General features: G+C 38.5%; 1 protein-coding gene and 1 long non-coding RNA gene across 5 annotated transcripts in view; one reads left to right on the top strand and one right to left on the bottom strand.

The window, feature by feature from the left end:
• Positions 1-262: 262 nt before the first annotated feature.
• Positions 263-14,860, top strand: ifnlr1 (interferon lambda receptor 1). Its single transcript, XM_004551021.4, has 7 exons — positions 263-586; positions 1,390-1,513; positions 2,891-3,066; positions 3,180-3,364; positions 4,880-5,018; positions 7,476-7,606; positions 8,248-14,860. Exons 1-7 carry the CDS (start codon positions 538-540, stop codon positions 9,160-9,162), a joined length of 1,719 nt encoding a protein of 572 aa, XP_004551078.3. The 5' UTR covers positions 263-537; the 3' UTR covers positions 9,163-14,860.
• LOC105940900 (uncharacterized) overlaps positions 5,061-17,887 on the bottom strand; it is a 50,466-nt gene continuing 37,639 nt past the window's right edge. For 3 of the 4 annotated variants that reach the window (XR_013100861.1, XR_013100862.1, XR_001167551.4), the window contains one exon: positions 14,806-15,909. This is a non-coding gene — a long non-coding RNA (uncharacterized LOC105940900). Of the gene's footprint in view, positions 5,276-14,805; positions 15,910-17,887 lie in introns of those variants that run through there. The other variant, XR_013100863.1, reaches the window with a different exon arrangement.

Genomic DNA, 17,887 nt, shown 5'->3' with positions numbered 1-17,887 from the left:
ATATATAACAGTGGTCTGTGACCCATATATACGCAAAGTTTTTTTTCTTTCACTTTCTGTTTTTTCCAGTTTCAAATCTCGATCATTTCCAGTAAACCATGAAAACCTGAAAGACAAGTCCAGAGAGAGATTGACTGACTCAAGGTGAGGAGGGAGGGAAGAAAGAAGGAAGTTGTAATTCTGGAAACAGAAAATGGGCGGGACATATAGCAAGAAGAAAAACAGGAACAAAGTTATGGCAAGTCAAAGTCCAGTACACCTGCACACCTGAGTAAAGCCACTCCTTTCCTAGATCGCATCAGAGATGGTTGAGAAGCAGAGGCAGGGAAATGCTTTGAAACCTTATTCAGCTCCAAGACTTAACAGCGTTTTTCACATTCATTCAGGTTTTGTTTGGGAAGATTTCTGACATCAGGTAGCTTTTTTATGCAGGTGTGTTTGTGTGTGTGTGTGTTTCTTTCCCCCTTTTTTTGTATTTTTTTGGTTTTACTTAAAAGAGAGCAGAACTACCTGGAATTTTTGGAGCCCACATAAGTGATGAAGATGTGGTTCATGAACATTATGATGCTTCTCTTTTTCTGCTTTGGTGAGTACAGCAAGTTAATTTGGATCTTTTTCTCTTATTTACAGGTGTCAACTAGAGGCAGGCTTACACTAAATGGATCATTATTTTCTAACAGCAGAAATAAAAAAGAAACACTTGCAGAATTGAGTTATTCCCTCTTATTTGAAATGAAAGAGTTTCGGTGACCGAGAACTCCTTGGCCATTGTAAATGACCACAAAAAAAAAAAAAAAAAAAAAAAATGGAGTCTTTAATAGATGACATTGAACCACTAATTTTAAAAAAAGCTAATTCTGAATTTACTGTGTCCAAATTTCAAGCTTTCGATAAACTTCATGCACTTTAAAATTGAAATATAATAATACAATCTGCGCTGTTGAACCACTAAATCTGTGCGTATGGTTTGACTCCAAAATGCAGCTTGTAAAGGATATGGTTTCCCATCCTGAGTCACAGCCTGGGAAATGGCCGAGTTTTATATCCATGTATCAAAGATATGACTGGAAAAGGAACCAAGAGCTTCTTGAGTTTCAGCCACCTGTTGAAACAAAGCCCATCTTAAATGATCTCCCCGCAGTCCCAATCCAGTGTGTGCTCAGTTCAGTTATACTGGGTAACTGCTACCCTCTTTAGTTCAAAATTCAGGCAGCTGTATTAGCTGAGGGCACGAATGCTTTTAGACCGACTGTATTAAGAAAAAGCAACAGAAATGACTCATTTTGAATTTATTGGTTTTAAAAATACTATCAAAAGAAATCACTTATTCAAACAAAGGATTATTATTTGTAGCAAAAGACTGACAGACTTTTCCCTTTGTCTTTACAGAATCCTCAACTGGCAATGTCACAGTGCAATTTAACTCCAGGAATTTCAATAACATACTCCACTGGGATCCTGCAAAGAATGATTTTCCAGGGCAAAGGTTACTCTATAGTGTCAAGTACAAGAAGTAAGTCCAGCATGATTGATGCAAGATTATGTGACAGCTGTACTTTCCCTGCACTGTTGCTCTGATATAAGGGGCCAATGCAAACACACTTTTTTGCCAAGTGTTGCTGGTGTCTCATTACAAACTGTCGTGGAAAAGTTATAATGCAACTTGACAACAAGTTAAGAACACAGGGCTGGGTGCCACATGATTTAGGGTTGTATATAGATGTAGTGTTGCGATGGCAGGTATGGCATGCTGGACAAAACCTTGCTTATTTTTACAAATGTCCTCTGCTCACATGACTTGTATAAAATAATCTTAATCTCTGTTTTATCATTTCTGTATGTTTACTAAAGACATTTAAAAAAAGACTAAAATTGCCACAGACACACACTGTTAATGGTCCTTCCATGAACTACCCCACTGCAGTGGAAAAATACTGTTCTGTTTCTGAGCTCACAGGCTACTGCAGAGACAAAAACAAATATTCAATTACTCTTTGAGTAAATCCTGATAAAATCTAAGCTGATTTCAGGCCTTTTCTAATGATTCATACATTTTTGATGACGGTTTTTGGAGATTTGAGATTGGATCTCTTCATACAAAAACATAGAAAATTGCCATTCTTATCCGTTAGGATCTAGAAATCTATTTTGCAAAGAGTAGAGGCCCCTCTGTTGCTTTCCCTCACCACCTCTTTTCCCCCTTTCTCTCCTCCCCTACATGTGTGTTTATAAAAACACAGTGACTCACAACGTGCCTCAAAAATCCCACAGTTAGTCAAGTTTATCATGCTGTTGTGTGGCTTAGAAAACTTCTAAAGAACGTCTAAATATCTCCAAAAAAATAAGGCTTGTTACAAGTGATTAGCAGCCTACGTGTTTGTTTCTATGCTGCTTTCGTCACTAAAGAGAGCTCCAATACTCATATGAAGCTTCCAAGCTGATTTCTTTTTTTACTCTTTTCAATCAGTCTCTACAAACGGCCTCCACAAAGTGGAAATGTCATCTTGTCCAATTAATCATGATGTAGTTTCTTAGACAAATGTCAAGTGCTCCTCCTATCCAATTGACTTTTCTCCCAGCTACTGTCACTTGAAATTTCTGGAGTGATTTTCAGCTTCATTTTAGCTGCAGAGAAAGACTAGCATGCCTGCAGGATAATGGTTTCTTATTAACACAAAATGCTCATTTGTCTCTCTCAAATAAAAAAAACGTATGTGTGGTAAAATGATTATGGAGAATTCTGTGAATTCAGTGCAGCCATTGAGGCGCATAACATTTTCAGTGCTTGAATGCTGGTTTTCACAACTTTTTATAATATACAAGGATTATAATGAATAATTAATATACTTTGCTATCAAAATTCGATTATATTGCACTACTCTCTTTACAGTGATGATAGTGATCAGTCATACAAGATAAAAGACGAGTGTCAGAATATCACCGTCCTGTACTGTGACCTGACGGCAGAAACGCCCTTTGTTTATGATGTTTCTTACCACGCTAAGGTGTTGGTTAATGGCAGAGCTCACGGTTCCACTGAGACAAGGTTTAAACCTTCAGAACACAGTAAGAATACCCATACTCAATCATACATTTCCTTGCATCTTATAGTAAGAACTATTATATCGCAATATTCATCGATTCATCTTTTTTTCCCCATCTTCATCTTTTCTCCATAGCTATTTTTGGTCCACCCATCTTGTCTACATCCACAACAGAGTCGTCTCTGTTTGTTAATGTCACCTTGCCTGTGGGACCAAATGGAGTCTCCATTGCAGACATCATCATTAATGGCAGAAAAGTGCTATTCGAGACTAAATTTATCTATACCTTGAATTTATACTACCCAGATTGGGCTACAGCGGTGAGTGGGAATTTACAATATAAAACATACTGTGTGCATATCTATGTATTGTGTAAAATACGGCACAAGTGAAACCAAAATTACAATAAATTTAAAAAATATAGACATTTAATCTACTACTGTTTGCTGATGACAACAACTGTATGTATCAGTAAGAACAGTGAACCAGTCTACACACATTAAAAAAAGCTCAACTCTGGTAATTCTTATTATTTGAGCCCAACCAATATATATTGGCTAATATTAGCCATTCAGTGATAGTATTTATAGCAGTTATAACACCTGATAAGAGTAAATTAACAGCCTTCAAGTGCATTATGAATGTTTTTAATACTATGACCACCAGAGGACACATCTTCAACTTCCCTGTTGGTAACACGTTTTTGGAAAGCTACAAACACAACAACTAAGTGATCAGAGGAAAGTTAAGCATAGTGTAAATGAGTGATCAATGACATATTATAATGTTTCACTGCACTGCCATATTTTGCTAAGGACTAATGACTCATAAGTACGCACTAACAAACACTAGCAGACGTTAGGGAGCTATATTTATGTTTCATGTGAATAAAAGGGTAAAAAAAAATAATACAACATGAGTATTGAGCTTAACTGCATATCTGTATTTTTATCTTCTGTATCATTTTGTCAAGTGGGCTCTGATTATTGGGGGTGGGTGTTGTTGTATGTTATTTTACTACTAAAGAGCATAGAGAAATTAATGTTGTTGACTAGAAACTTTTTTTTTCTAGCTTGAAGCATACAAATGCATAAGAATAGGGTTGAGTTTTAAGTATTTTTAAACAAGGAGACAATGCAAACACAAAATAGGAAAAATCAGATTAGAGTCCAAAGCAAAAGATCAGGGAAAAAACTAAGAGCTACATTAAAAGGCCATTTTAAAGGGTTGTGAATAAGGAGTGCTGATTCCATTTTCTTCTGTAACTGATTACCTGCAGTGGCAGGAAATCCCATCTATTTTCCAAATATGGACTGCTAGAAAATGACATAACTGAATTATTCTCTCCTTGCCTAAGTGTTATTTTTCTACTATGGATCAAGACAAAAGGATCGAGACAAATTATGCAGTGCTCTCTTCCATGTGAACGCCTTTGCTAATGTCAAGACAGTCACGGTCGGGTGATGCCATGACATCCTTTATTGTTCCAATATGTTTACATTAAATAAACCTGCTTTCGAATTGTGTTTGACTTCGTGGCTTTGGTTATCTTACTATGACAACCAATCCACACTGGCTTTGAATAACTGAATTTTAAACTGAACTGAAGCTTGATCTGGATAAAATCTGATCTCTATATTGTAAGTGGGCCCCTGACATGCATTTTAAACTTCGTAACAAGCTGAGAAACATATTCTAAATTATTTTAAAAAGCATTTACCATTAGTTCATGTTTAGTTCTCCTGTACATTATAACAGAACACAGCAAAATGTGTTTGATTGCTCTAACCTGTGATTACACAACTATCATTAATATGAACGTATTTTTCCTCTAGCACTTTGAGAGCCACACTGGCCAGTTCAGCATCGACTTAAAGAAGAAGTCTAAATACTGCGGCACAGTCATCTACAAACCATCTTCTGACTGGGGTCGCCCGAGCAGTGAGAGCGCCTCCTTCTGTGTAACACTGCCAGGTTAGCACAATAATGGCAACAGCATATAAAAATATCATTTTATTCAAACATGAATATGTTGGTTGTTTGTTTGTTGGTATTCAAACTATGATGGGCTGTTTTTGAACAACAAAACTTGATGTCAGTTTTGGATGTTAATACTTGTGTACCTTTTTTAAAACTCCTGTACCCTGATAATATTTACAAAAATCAGGTTTCACTTGAGAAAATTGTGTGCTGCTTGACAACCCCATAGGAAGCTTTCAAGGGTCCACCTGCTGAAGAGAAAATGCAAAAATTAAGATGCTTGAAAATGCTGCTTTTTTTTTTACATTTGACTTTAATCAGACTGCACAAATTTCTTCGAGTGACTGCAGTGTTTGATAATAAATCAAGACAGTTTGTTATAAATCAGCGCTTCTTAAAGCCTTTGCATCTGCACCACACAGATGAGGCACTCACTGGCACTGCAATGAAGCAGAAAATGAGGCTACACAATAAACACGCTGTTCCTTCTGTAAATCTGTACTAAAAACGTAATCTTTTTAAATCTCAAAAAAATCTACCCCTATTATTGTGAACTCGATTAGGCAAGAGATAAGATTACACATTGGACTTGCAAAGATAATGTTCTCACCTGTGCTTGCCAGTGTACATTCCTTAGTGCCATATATACCATACCATACCAACTTTATTTCTAAAGCACTTTAACATAAAACCAGAGTTTCACAAAGTGCTGTACATGTTAATAGCATACGTAAAGAAAATTAAAATGAGATACAATAAAATAAATAGATACAATAAATTGAAACATGTTAAAACAAATTGAGTCAACCCCTCTAATCAATGCCAAAGGCTTCAGCGAATAAATATGTTTTAAGAAGACTTTTAAATTCAGAGAGAGAAGAGGCCTGCCTAACATGCAAGGGTAGATCATTCCACAACTTTGGAGCAGCTACAGCAAAAGCACGATCACCTTTAAGTTTATACTTAGTTTTCGGTACCTTAAGGAGTTGCTGATTGGCGGACCTAAGGGAACGGGCAGGTGTATATGGTTGTAGTAGCTCCGAGAGGTAGGGGGGGGCCAGGCCATTAAGAGATTTAAAAGCAAATAAGAGAATTTTAAAAACAATCCTAAAATGTACAGGTAGCCAGTGGAGTGAAATTAAAATAGGGGTAATGTGCTCAAACTTTTTTGTTCCAGTTAAAAGACGTGCTGCAGCATTTTGCACAACCTGCAGGCGCCTAATGGACGCATCACTAACCCCAAAATAAAGTGCGTTACAATAATCCAGCCTAGAAGTAACAAAGGCATGGATTACTGTCTGAAAATGCTGTTTCGATAAGATAGGCTTTATTTTGGCTAATTCCCTCAAATGAAAAAAGCTAGATCTTACAACAGCTCTGACCTGGCTTTCAAGTTTAAGATTTGCCTCTATTTTAACTCCCAGATTAGTGATGACTGGTTTAACATACTGCGCCAGTGAACCAAGATCTATAATAGTGGCCTCAGAAGCGCCACCAAAAACCATCACTTCTGTTTTCTGTTCATTAAAATGTAAAAAGTTCAAAGCCATCCAAGTCCTTATTTCATCAAGGCATCTGAGCAGCGGGTCTACTGAGAAGCCATTTATCTTTTTAAGTGGGAAATAAATCTGGGAGTCATCGGCGTAGCAGTGGAAAGAAATCCCATGTTTCCTGAAAATAGACCCAAGGGGTAGGAGATATAGAGAGAAAAGAAGCGGGCCTAAAACTGAACCCTGTGGAACCCCACATTGAAGAGAAGCAGTAGAGGATACAAACTCCCCGAGTTTCACAGAGAAAGTTCGCTCTGCCAAATAGGATCTGAGCCACTGCAGTGCGGTACTCCGCATACCCTCCAACTGCTCTAAACGGGAAATTAAAATATTATGATCCACTGTATCAAAAGCAGCAGTTAAATCTAACAGCACAATAATAACACAGTCACCTGAGTCATTTGCCAAAAACACATCATTAAAAACTCTTAAAAGGGCAGATTCAGTACTATGTAAAGCTTTAAAACCAGATTGGAAAACTTCTAAAATACCGTGTTCTTCTAGGAAGGACATTAATTGCTTGTAAACTACCTTTTCAAGAATCTTTGAGATAAAAGGCAGTTTGGAAATAGGTCTGTAATTCGCAATAATATAATATAATAATATATATGACAGTAAAAGCCACAAGTGCAAAGGAGTTTTCACAGAAAATCCATTTCTGTATTATTTTAGAGGAGTTACAGTTAACTATCATTCAAGTTCATCTCGAAAATACTTCTACATACCGGAAATTCAGGAATGTCTGTATTCATGTGCTCTGTGTGACAGGTGTAGTCAGGATACTCCTTGAGAACATTCCTAAGCATGCACGTCACCCTGGGAAGTTTTATAGCTCCCTGCTTTTAAGTGCTCAAGCATTTTCCTGTAACATGTCTATCAAACAACCTTTCCTCTATTTCAGAAAATCCGTGGATGCTTCTGCGATGGCTTCTCTTGATTGCGGCTGGTGTGGTTGCCTTACTCATAGTATCAGCTGTGTGTACGTGCAAATATGTGAAAGGTGGAAAGTCAAAGAGCATGACACAAGCACTGGTAAGGCCATTGTTTTGTGTCTTTGTGTCCTTCCTTACTGTCACACAAGGAAATGTTGTCTTACCGGAAAATCAATATCAATTGCACATCACTAACTCAACACAGATTCAGTTTGATAAAGTGTAGCATCAACTTAAGATACAAACAATGAAACACTGTGGGTGTTGTTTTAGTAAAGTCAAAGGAGCATGTGCAGTGAGTCATGGTTTGGTAACAGGTGTTTTTTGTAGTCTGTGTATGCTCTCTTTGCTTTTTGTATCAACGTAGCATTAACTGGGATATATTGCTAAAACATTTAGAGAAAATGAAAACCATACCCATCTGACATTCGCCTGGCAGTCAACGTATACCCTTATTGTTGAGATGGCGATTAATTTTGTGCGAGCGATTGCCCTTTAGGTGCACTTCTTTAAATATGGTGAAATTTGGTGTACTTCATTCTTTTCTTTGGGGGGGGGGGGGGTATATATAAAAAGGAGCATTGTGATTTTGTTACATCTATATCTCTGTACTACAATCTTGAGGCTCAGTAAAAATTAATTTAAAAAAATGTAGCATTGGTAGACCTAAAAATACTTTTATCAATTGTTCAAATCGTGTGTGTTTGACTGATCTATATCGCTTCATTGTTTTGGAAACAGGAGGTAACCACTTCTGAAACCCCTAAGATACTGCAGGATCCAGATAGAACTCTCGTAATTTCTCAAGTCGAGGTATGCCCTCACATGGATAAAATAGTTTATGCCAAAATCCAGATGAATAAAAATGGGCCTTCAGTTTGGAATGGAGGCTATTCCCCCCAGGACATCCCTTTCCCTCCCTGGCAAGACCACACTGGCTCCTCTGTGGACACAGGAACACGCAGAACTCCAAATTCTGAGGACACAAGTGCCCAGTCCTCTGACATCTACAGTTCTGTGGCTGTTCTACCTAAAGAGAATGATGACATTCAGGAGGCTGTCACTGAACGTGAAAGACCATTACCGGATGCTGATTCTTGTGACACCAACCCAGATGGGAAGCTGCTGCTGCACACAGTGCGGGATATCAATGGAAAACTCATGTTGCCTTTCCTCAATTTTCAGTCACAGAGCAGCAATAGTGATGCAACATGCCTGTCAAACAAAGAGAGAAAACCTCTCCTATCAGACCTCATACCCTCTATGGATGAGTCATCGTTAGCTTCCTTGCTCAGCTTAAATAGCTCAGAGTGGTCCGATTCTGGATGTGACGATAGCTCTTCAACGACACCGACCCACTCATACTGCACCACCCGTTTTTCTCCATCTCAACCACTTATTCCAGATTCTGACAAGGAATGTGAGACTACACTATCGAGTGATGTCTCATTTGAATCAGGATACAAGCAAAACTGGATGCCTGAATTATGTAGCGGACCTTCTATTATAGACAGTTGCAGAAGGACAAACTACATGTGGACCTGCAATGGCTCCAAAATGGAAGACGACGACAATGAGGAAGTTGAAGACCAGGGAGAAGAAGAGAAATCAAGACCAATTTTCCTGGGAAGTTGGACAATAAGAATTCAAGAATAATAGACTTTGATTGACCCCTAACCCCCACCCACACATCCCGGTCCTTGAATAACTATAGAGAACATTTCTCTGTTTTTTTGACGGGAGGACTGACAGTACTTTGGAGGCAGAACTCCAGTAGATGGGTGGGTTAGCAACACACTGTGTTGTTCAAGATGGAGAACTGCCTCTGAATTGTTAAGTACATTTCACTCCTATGCGTGGCATATTTTCCTGTTTGTATCGTATATTTTTGTATATTTTTATTTATTATCTGACAATTGCAAAATATTGGTAGAAACTAACTGGGTTTACATTTAAAAGCCTGGGTGCATTTGCTGTTTATAAATTCTGCAAATTCTTTGTCACTGTCACTTTTTAGCCAAAAAACCCACTTTAAAAAAAAAACAAAAAACAAAAAACAACAACATAATTTGCATTTTATATGAGGTTAAACAGCCAAAGTTTACCTCCTTCCAAACTAATAACATCTGTTCTGAATATGTCATTGTGTAATGTCTAAAGTGAAGTGAATAGGTGTCAACAAACATCTCATTTCTTAGGGAATTCATAGCATATCTCACATTTTATGTAATGGGCAACAAAAAGAAAAAGTTGCACACTATTAATAACTCCCAAAACTCTAATGACACATCACAAGCATGCGTGTTTGTGTGTTATCTCTTTGACAACATGTTGCAACTTATTACAAACCCTAAATACACAAATCCAGTCTGGTCATTTTTAAATTACAATGTGGGCGATCAGCCTTAAAGATTAGATGGGAAAACAAATGCGATTGCATAGTGGCTGAACACAGCAGCAGACTGAGCCCGACACTTATTGTCACATATTGAGGTGTTTAAAATGGGAGTAAAATGACTGAATGTCTGCAGGACAACAATATATTCAATTTCTTTTCTCATCAGCATGTTTCAGTGTTAACAGATTTACAATTCATGAAATGGCTACATTTATGTATATAAAAAGAAATGGTTTTTTTCATCGCAATGTTTACGAACTCAATGTTTGCTGTTCTTCCAGCAGAAGGAAACAGACGGTATCACATATATTAGAAGGTGGCGTTGGTTTCCACGCACGCCATGTAGATAACACTGAGGCTTTTAATAGCGTCAGTGCAGACTTTTAAATACACCTATAAAGTAATAATGTCAGGTGTGTTGAAACCATGTGATGTGAGTCACAAATGAACTTTGTACAGCACATTTTAGACGTCTGTTTTATAACAGATGATATATAATCTGTCTGTGTTCTTTATTTACACTTTGTAAATTTCCACTTACTGTTTATGTTGGAAGTTCATCTTTGCAAGTCTGAGTAGCATTAAGAGATAAGAGTTTAATAACAACCATTGAGTAACATGTTCTACAGTAAAATTTGTGAAAGTGTCATTTTCAGTTTTGAGTTATTACTGGAAATTATTAAAATGTCTATATACTGGAGAACTTCCTTAGAAACTGTTGCAGTGTGAGTGTAGCAGAGACACAGTTCTGTATGCAAGCTTGATTGGGAAAACTCTGAACATATTCTGAAGAAATGTCTAAGAAATGTTTTGATTAATGGGCATTCACTAACCAAAATATTGGTTAGACAGTGCTTATGTGAAAAAACCATGCCAACGAAATAAATTTGCATCTGTTTTGTAACATACTGAAAGTTCTTGCAACATGCCGTACACATTGACCTCGTCACGTAATAAAGAGGTGATGTGGACGGTGCAAAGAATCCAAAGTTCAACTCAACCGCCTGTTGCTAAGTGCATGTTTTCAGTCAACTAATGATGATAAAGTAGCTTTGTTTTTCTACTTCTGCCTGGGTGAACATGCTGTAAAAGTCTCGTGCTTAACAGTTTAAAAAAACAGTTGTTATGTTGAAAATCACAAGTGGCACTGATTTAGCAACAGACTGCACACTGAGAATAGAAATGTCATTAAATGGTTAAATGGTTAGAAGGCACGCTCAGAGGGGGTAGTTTAAATTATAGCCTAAAGAATCTAAGAAGGGCTGACCCAATTGATTGTGATTTGAGCTTATATACAAAAAATACACAGCATTGTTGGCAACTGTATCTGTAGCCTAAAATGAGAGTCCATTGTTTTGTTTGGGTTTTTTGTTTTGTTTGGGCCAGACACTATTGGACCTCAAACCTGTGGTCCAAAATATTGTGTCCTTTGGAGCTGGTGGGCAGCAACCCCTGCCCCCATTTGCATCGGAAACCCCGGGTTACCTGTACCGGGTTCCCACGCTACCTTCCCGGCGAAAGCGTCCTCGTCGCCGGGGTAAACGAAGCGGTCGCCTGGTGAAGCTAAAGGTTTACCTAAAGAATTATTCTGCTGTTTTCCGACCAGTGCATGGATTCTTGCCAAGGCTGTTTGCGTCTCGGCGTTTTCTGGATCCTGTTGATACCTGTTTGGTGCCTGTGGTCGGCTTTGATGATGATGCTCCTCGGCCTCACTGCCCATGCCCTCCCAGGCTAAACCTCCGCTGTCAACATTATCGGAATCTGAGATCGCTGCGGCGGGTTTCTGGACCTCCTGAACCCCGAGAGCCAACTCCAGCTCCAGCTAGGATTGGCCTGGTGAACGCCAGATCACTTTTAAACAAAACTTTTATTCTTCGGGACTTCTTCAGTTCCCGTGATCTGGATTTTCTGTGTGTGACTGAGACGTGGCTGAGTGTTGGTGAGTCCAGTGTTCTATCTGAACTTTTACCTGTGGATTGTTGCTATTTTAACTCGCCACGGACGTCAGGCAGAGGTGGAGGCACAGTGACTGTTTACAAAAAGGATTTTAAATGTAAGCAGTGTTTTCTACAGCCTTCGTTCTCCAGCTTTGAACTTACCTCATTTGAGGTGAGTCGTACAAACCCGATTTTCTGCGCTGTCATCTATCGCCCCCCGAAATACAATAAGAACTTCATAAACGACTTTTCTGATTTTTTAGCTGGGATTATGCCCAACTATGATAGTGTTCTTATTGTTGGAGATTTTAATATACATGTATGCTGTCCTGATAAGCCACTGGTAAAGGACTTTTTAAGCCTTATTGACTCTTTTAGCCTGGTACAGTCCGTACGTGGCCCTACACATGAGCACGGACACACACTGGACCTTGTTCTGTCATATGGTCTGCCTGTCACTGACTTGGAGATTTGTGACTGTGCACTCTCAGATCATATGCCTGTGTTATTCAACGTTGGTTTGACATATACCGCAGTTAAACCTGGCGCTGCTACTCGGTGCTGTCGGGTTATTAACCCCGCCACTGCTGCGCAGTTTTCTGCTGCTTTTAATCAGCTCGGCGGGCCTTCTGACTTTGTTTCCTCTGACACAGAAGACCTACATTCCTGGTTTAATTCTTGCTGTCAAAAAATCATGGACTCTGTGGCTCCTTTAAAAACCAGGCAGCTTAAGGCTAAACCTGAGCCTTGGTTTAATAAGAGCAGTCGTGCTGTTAAGAGGGAATGTCGTCGAGCAGAACGGAGGTGGAAAAAGGATAAACTGCATGTATCATTTCAAATTCTCAAAGACTGCTGGCATCGCTACCAGAACACTGTTAAAGAGGCAAAAAGGGAATATTTTGCAAATATTATTTCTTCCAACTGTCATAACCCACGTGTGTTATTTAGGACCATTGACACTGTTCTTAATACTCCTTTGAATGTCTGTTTGGAAGTTTCTCCTGAGATTTGCAATGATTTTCTGAACTTTTTTATTGAAAAGGTTGTCACCATCAGGGCTCTTATCACAGCTCCTGACTCTGACCCCTCTGTCTCTGTCCCTTGCGCTGCTGTTTTCACTCAGTTTGAGCTTGTGACGCTCTCCTCTTTAGAGGATGTGGTTCGCCATATTAAGCCCACAGGTTCCCCACGGGATCCTGTCCCTCCACAATTCTTTAAAGAAATTTTTCCTAGTATACAACAGTATGTCCTTGACATTATTAACAGCAGTCTGTCTTCTGGTGTGGTTCCTGCAAATTTCAAACATGCAGTAGTACAGCCACTGCTTAAGAAACCTGGCCTTGATCACACAGTTTTAGCGAACTATAGGCCTATTTCCAAGCTGCCTTTAGTCTCCAAGGTTTTAGAGAAAATTGTTTTTAGTCAACTGAAAGATTTTCTAGATGAAAATGGAATCTTTGAGGTTTTTCAGTCAGGTTTTAAAACCCTTCACAGCACAGAATCTGCATTACTAAGGGTTTTTAATGACATCCTTCTGGCATGTGATTCTGGTAACCATGTTGTTCTTGTCTTGCTTGACCTAACTGCTGCCTTTGACACAGTAGACCACAATATTTTAATTTCTCGATTACATGATGTAGTGGGTATTGGTGGCACTGCACTCAATTGGTTTAGGTCTTATTTGTCAGATAGAACTTTCTCTGTCAGCCTTCTCGGTTACGAATCGTCTTCTGCTCCTCTGTCATGTGGTGTCCCACAGGGCTCAATTTTAGGGCCACTGCTCTTTTCTCTGTATCTACTGCCTCTGGGTTCTATCCTTAGAAGGCATGGGATCTCATTTCACTGTTATGCCGATGACTGCCAAATTTATTTGACACTAAAACGCAAGGATGCCATCTCCATAAAACCTCTCTTGACATGTCTAGATGACATTAAAGCTTGGTTGGCTCGAAACTTTTTAAATTTTAATAAAAAGAAAACAGAAGTGTTGGTGTTTGGACCCAGTGGTCCCTGTGAGTCCTCCTCTGTTGTTTTAGGATCCCTGGAAGTCTATTTTAAATCTGTTGTTACTGACCTTGGTTTTAAGTTGGACAGTGATTTTAAATTGGACAACCAAATCAGAGCAGTGGTGAAGTCCAGTTTTTATCATTTAAGGCGACTGGCAAGACTAAAATCTTTTCTTTCGAGGCAGCACCTTGAAACAGTGATCCATGCTTTTATTTCTTCCCGCCTGGACTACTGTAACTCACTTTATGTGGGGGTCAGTCAGTCATTGCTCTCACGTCTGCAGCTGGTTCAAAATGCGGCTGCACGACTCCTAACAGGAACTCGAAAAAGAGAGCATATAACCCCCGTGCTGGCCTCTCTGCACTGGCTGCCTGTGTCTTTTAGAGTTAATTTTAAAATTCTTATGTTTGTTTTTAAATGTCTACACAGTCTTGCCCCGCCTTACCTCTCTGAGCTTCTTCATCCCCACATACCCTGTCGGTCTCTCAGGTCAGCTGACCAGCTGCTCCTGGAGGTACCGAGATCCAGGAGGAAGCTCAGAGGGGACAGGGCCTTCTCTATTGTGGCTCCAAAATTATGGAATAATTTGCCCATGCATGTTAGAGAGGCCCCTTCACTGTCCACTTTTAAATCACGTCTTAAAACCCACTTTTATTCCTTGGCTTTTAACCTCAGTGAGACTTAGTTTCTTTTTTAATGCAGTAGTTATTTAATTAATGATTTCACTCTTCTTTTATTTGTTTTTTATTTATATCTCATGTAATTTTATTTTACAGTTCCAATGTACAGCACTTTGTGTCAGCTGTGGTTGTTTTAAAGTGCTTTATAAATAAAGTTGATGATGATGATGATGAGTAGCTAGGAGAGAAAATGATCCTTCCATTCACTGTTCAAACTGAAAAGGGTAAAAGTGTAGCTAACTTCAAGACATGATACAGTATAAGCTTTTGTGCGCACCTCAGATTTAATGGCCATTGTTAGCTTAGTTATACAACTGTTACCAGATATGCTAATAAGATATTTTCCAATGAAAAGCTGACCTATAAGCAGGAAACAAAGAAAAAAGTAAGTGATATGCAATGCTTCACTCAAAACAAGCCTTAAATATCTAATCAGAATAACAGATTCATTGTAACTACTATACGCCGCTGTACTATGACTTTTTCCTTTTTCTTCTTTTTTTGGGGGGCAGTGGGGGGGGGGGCTTAAGTGGACAAAATAAACAAAATAAAATTAATTATATTTTGAAGGTAATGTCAAGATATGATAAATCATTCAATGTAATATACAGGTTTCAAAGCCAAATTAGTAGTGGCAAATCTAATTTCAAAGTTGCATCAGTAACAAAAACACAATGCCCTCAATATAACAAAAGGAGCAGCTTCATATATCATGGAAACACAATTTGCAGAGTGCACTTTGTAGGACAGTGACAAAAATTTTTTACAAACACACACACACATACACACACGCACGCACACAGTATGAAAAATAACCACACAATTAAATCAATACATCCTGAGACACGATATCGTCACAAACTTACATTATGAACATGTCAGAAGCTTAGATTTATGACCATGCTGCCTGGTAGAAATTACTTGAAATCCAAAGCTCCTGGAAATGTGTGACACAGAAGTAAAGCACCTAGACAGCTACATGGAAACAAAGAAGTGATACCGTCTAATGTGACAGATTGTGCAGCAGATTATTGGTTTTAAAAGTCAAAGATAATGCCAGGTTGTCCAGACAGCTTCCCCATGAGGGCTTTTTTGTTTATCTTGTATCTTTTATAAAACTAGTACTGTGTTTTACTTTATTTTTAAAGGAACAATATAACTCCTGCATTAGTGGATGATGCTGATAGCTAAGGTTCAATTTTGCTTCGCTGTTCTGTGCAAACAAGTAGACACAAAGTATTTTGTGCAATAGAGTTCACAGCCCTTGGGTGTTCTGCAACTCTCTTCATCCAAATACAAGCGTCTGAATGAACATGGGGCTCCTGCTCTGCCCTTTACATATAAATGAATGGGTTCATCAGTTCTTGAAGAGAGAATAGGTCTGAAACATAAAGGGAAAAGTAGATATTGTTTAACATTAGTAGAGTGCTGGAGCTGAAAAGCAGTTCAATTTTATTCAGTTTTATTTATATAGCACCAATCACAATAATAGTCCCTCAAAGTGATTTATATTGTAAGATAAAGACACTACAATAATACAAAGAAAACCCCAACAATCAGATGACCCTCTATGTGCAAGCACTTCGCGACAGTGTAGTGTTTTAACAGGAAGAAAACTCCAGCAGAAAAAGCATCAAGCAGGGGCGGCTATCTGCCATGATTGGTTGGTGTTTAGGGAAGGGAGACAGGACAAAAACATGCTGCGGAAGAGAGTTTAATAACTACTAATGATTAAATGCAGTGTGGTGTAAAAACACAAAGAGTTAAAAGAGGTAGCGATGAAGAAATGATCAATGCATCATAGCAGCCCCCTTAGTTTTGACCCAGGCAAAACTAAGGGAGAGTTCAGGCTCACTTTATCAAGCCCTTACTATAAGATTTATCAAAAATGTAAGGTATAGCCTAATCTTAAAAGTAAAGAGTGTCTTTCTCCTGAAGCTAAACTGGAAGCTAGTTCCTCAGAAGAGAGGCCTGAAAGCTGAATGCTCTACCCCCCTCTACTATTAATCGTCCTGGGAATCACAAGCAAGCCAGCAGTCTGAGAGCAAAGTGCTCTACTGGGGTGATATGGTACCACGAGGTCTTTAAAATTAGATGGGTGATTAGATTTCAAAACCTAGTATGTGAGGGAAAGGATTTTTAATTTGATTCTGGATTTAACAGAGACCCAAGCAAGAGAAGCTTAAGGGAAGCATCCATAATTAACCTTAATGTGTAAGGAATTCTCCCCATTTGCATGAACAAACTGTAATCTACTAGACAGATATTATTCAATTCTGCAGAGGAGTAAATATGACTACTATACTACTATAAATATTTTACAACTATGCTTTCAAGAACTTTTGAAATTAGCTAAGAATTAGCTAAGAAATCTAGGTTAAGCAATGCCTTGTTAAGTAATGATTTCATTACCACAACCTTAAAGACTTATGGCGTTGAGAGATAGATTGATGATATTCAAGATCAAAGTGTTAATTAATGGTAGAGCTACGCTGCGCAGTCTTGTCAGAATAGAATCTAGCTGCTGAAAGTGATTACTAAAGTTAACTCAGAAAGATCAATTGGAGAGCCTTAATAAATATCTGTAGTATTCAAAGTTGCTTGCTCATTATGAATATTTTTTTATGTTCTGGATTAATTTTTATTTGGAAAAGAGATTCATGAAGTCATTACTAGTTCGCTTTAAAGGAATGCTTGGGTCAACAGAGTTTTGACTCTTTGTCAGCCTTGCTGACTGGCTACAGTGCTGAAAACCTGAGGTTGTTCCAATTTCCATCCAAACACTAATGAACAGTAAGTCCTAGCTTTACATAGGGCTTTATATAGGCCAACACATTCTTTTTCCAGGCTAAACAAAGATATTTTACATTAGTGCAATGCTATTTCCTCTCCAGACTAAAGGTTCTCTGCTTTAAGGGTCTTCTGATTTAAGGCTTTCTTTTTCAGAGAAACCACAGTATCCAGAGTTGGATGAAGTGATGATTTAACACTGTTAACAAGATAATTGACCTCTGTGCGAGTAGAGTTTAGGTAGCTGCTCTGCACTCTACTGGCACACGGCATTGAAGATAAAAGTGAAGGAATTACATACATTAGTTACAGCATTTTCAGTAAGACATCTACTGCAATGAGATTTATTCCCCACTGCTGTGTTATTAAGAAATGATCAGACAAAAGAGGGTTTTCAGGTAATACTGCTAAATGTTCAGTTTCAGAAAAAAATCCAGGGCTTATTTAAAGTGGTGGGTGAGCTCATTTACATTTTGAGAGAAGCCAACTGAGTCTAATAATAGATTAAATGCAGTGTTGAGTGTTTTCAGCATTTACATGGATCTTAAAATCACGTACTATGAGTATGT

Source organism: Maylandia zebra, linkage group LG11, assembly GCF_041146795.1.
Source record: "Maylandia zebra isolate NMK-2024a linkage group LG11, Mzebra_GT3a, whole genome shotgun sequence".
Taxonomy (NCBI): domain Eukaryota; kingdom Metazoa; phylum Chordata; class Actinopteri; order Cichliformes; family Cichlidae; genus Maylandia; species Maylandia zebra.
The sequence above is the reverse complement of the archived record's forward strand: the minus strand, read 5'-3'. Positions and strand labels throughout refer to the sequence as shown.

What these genes read in the sequence shown, in the direction of transcription:
- ifnlr1 (XM_004551021.4), top strand. Translation starts at nt 538, where the DNA reads ATGAAGATGTGGTTCATGAACATTATGATGCTTCTCTTTTTCTGCTTT. An exon ending in CTTCTGTGTAACACTGCCAG is followed by an intron (nt 5,019 to 7,475) that starts GTTAGCACAATA and finishes CCTCTATTTCAG; the next exon opens with AAAATCCGTGGATGCTTCTG. An exon ending in AGAGCATGACACAAGCACTG is followed by an intron (nt 7,607 to 8,247) that starts GTAAGGCCATTG and finishes TTTTGGAAACAG; the next exon opens with GAGGTAACCACTTCTGAAAC.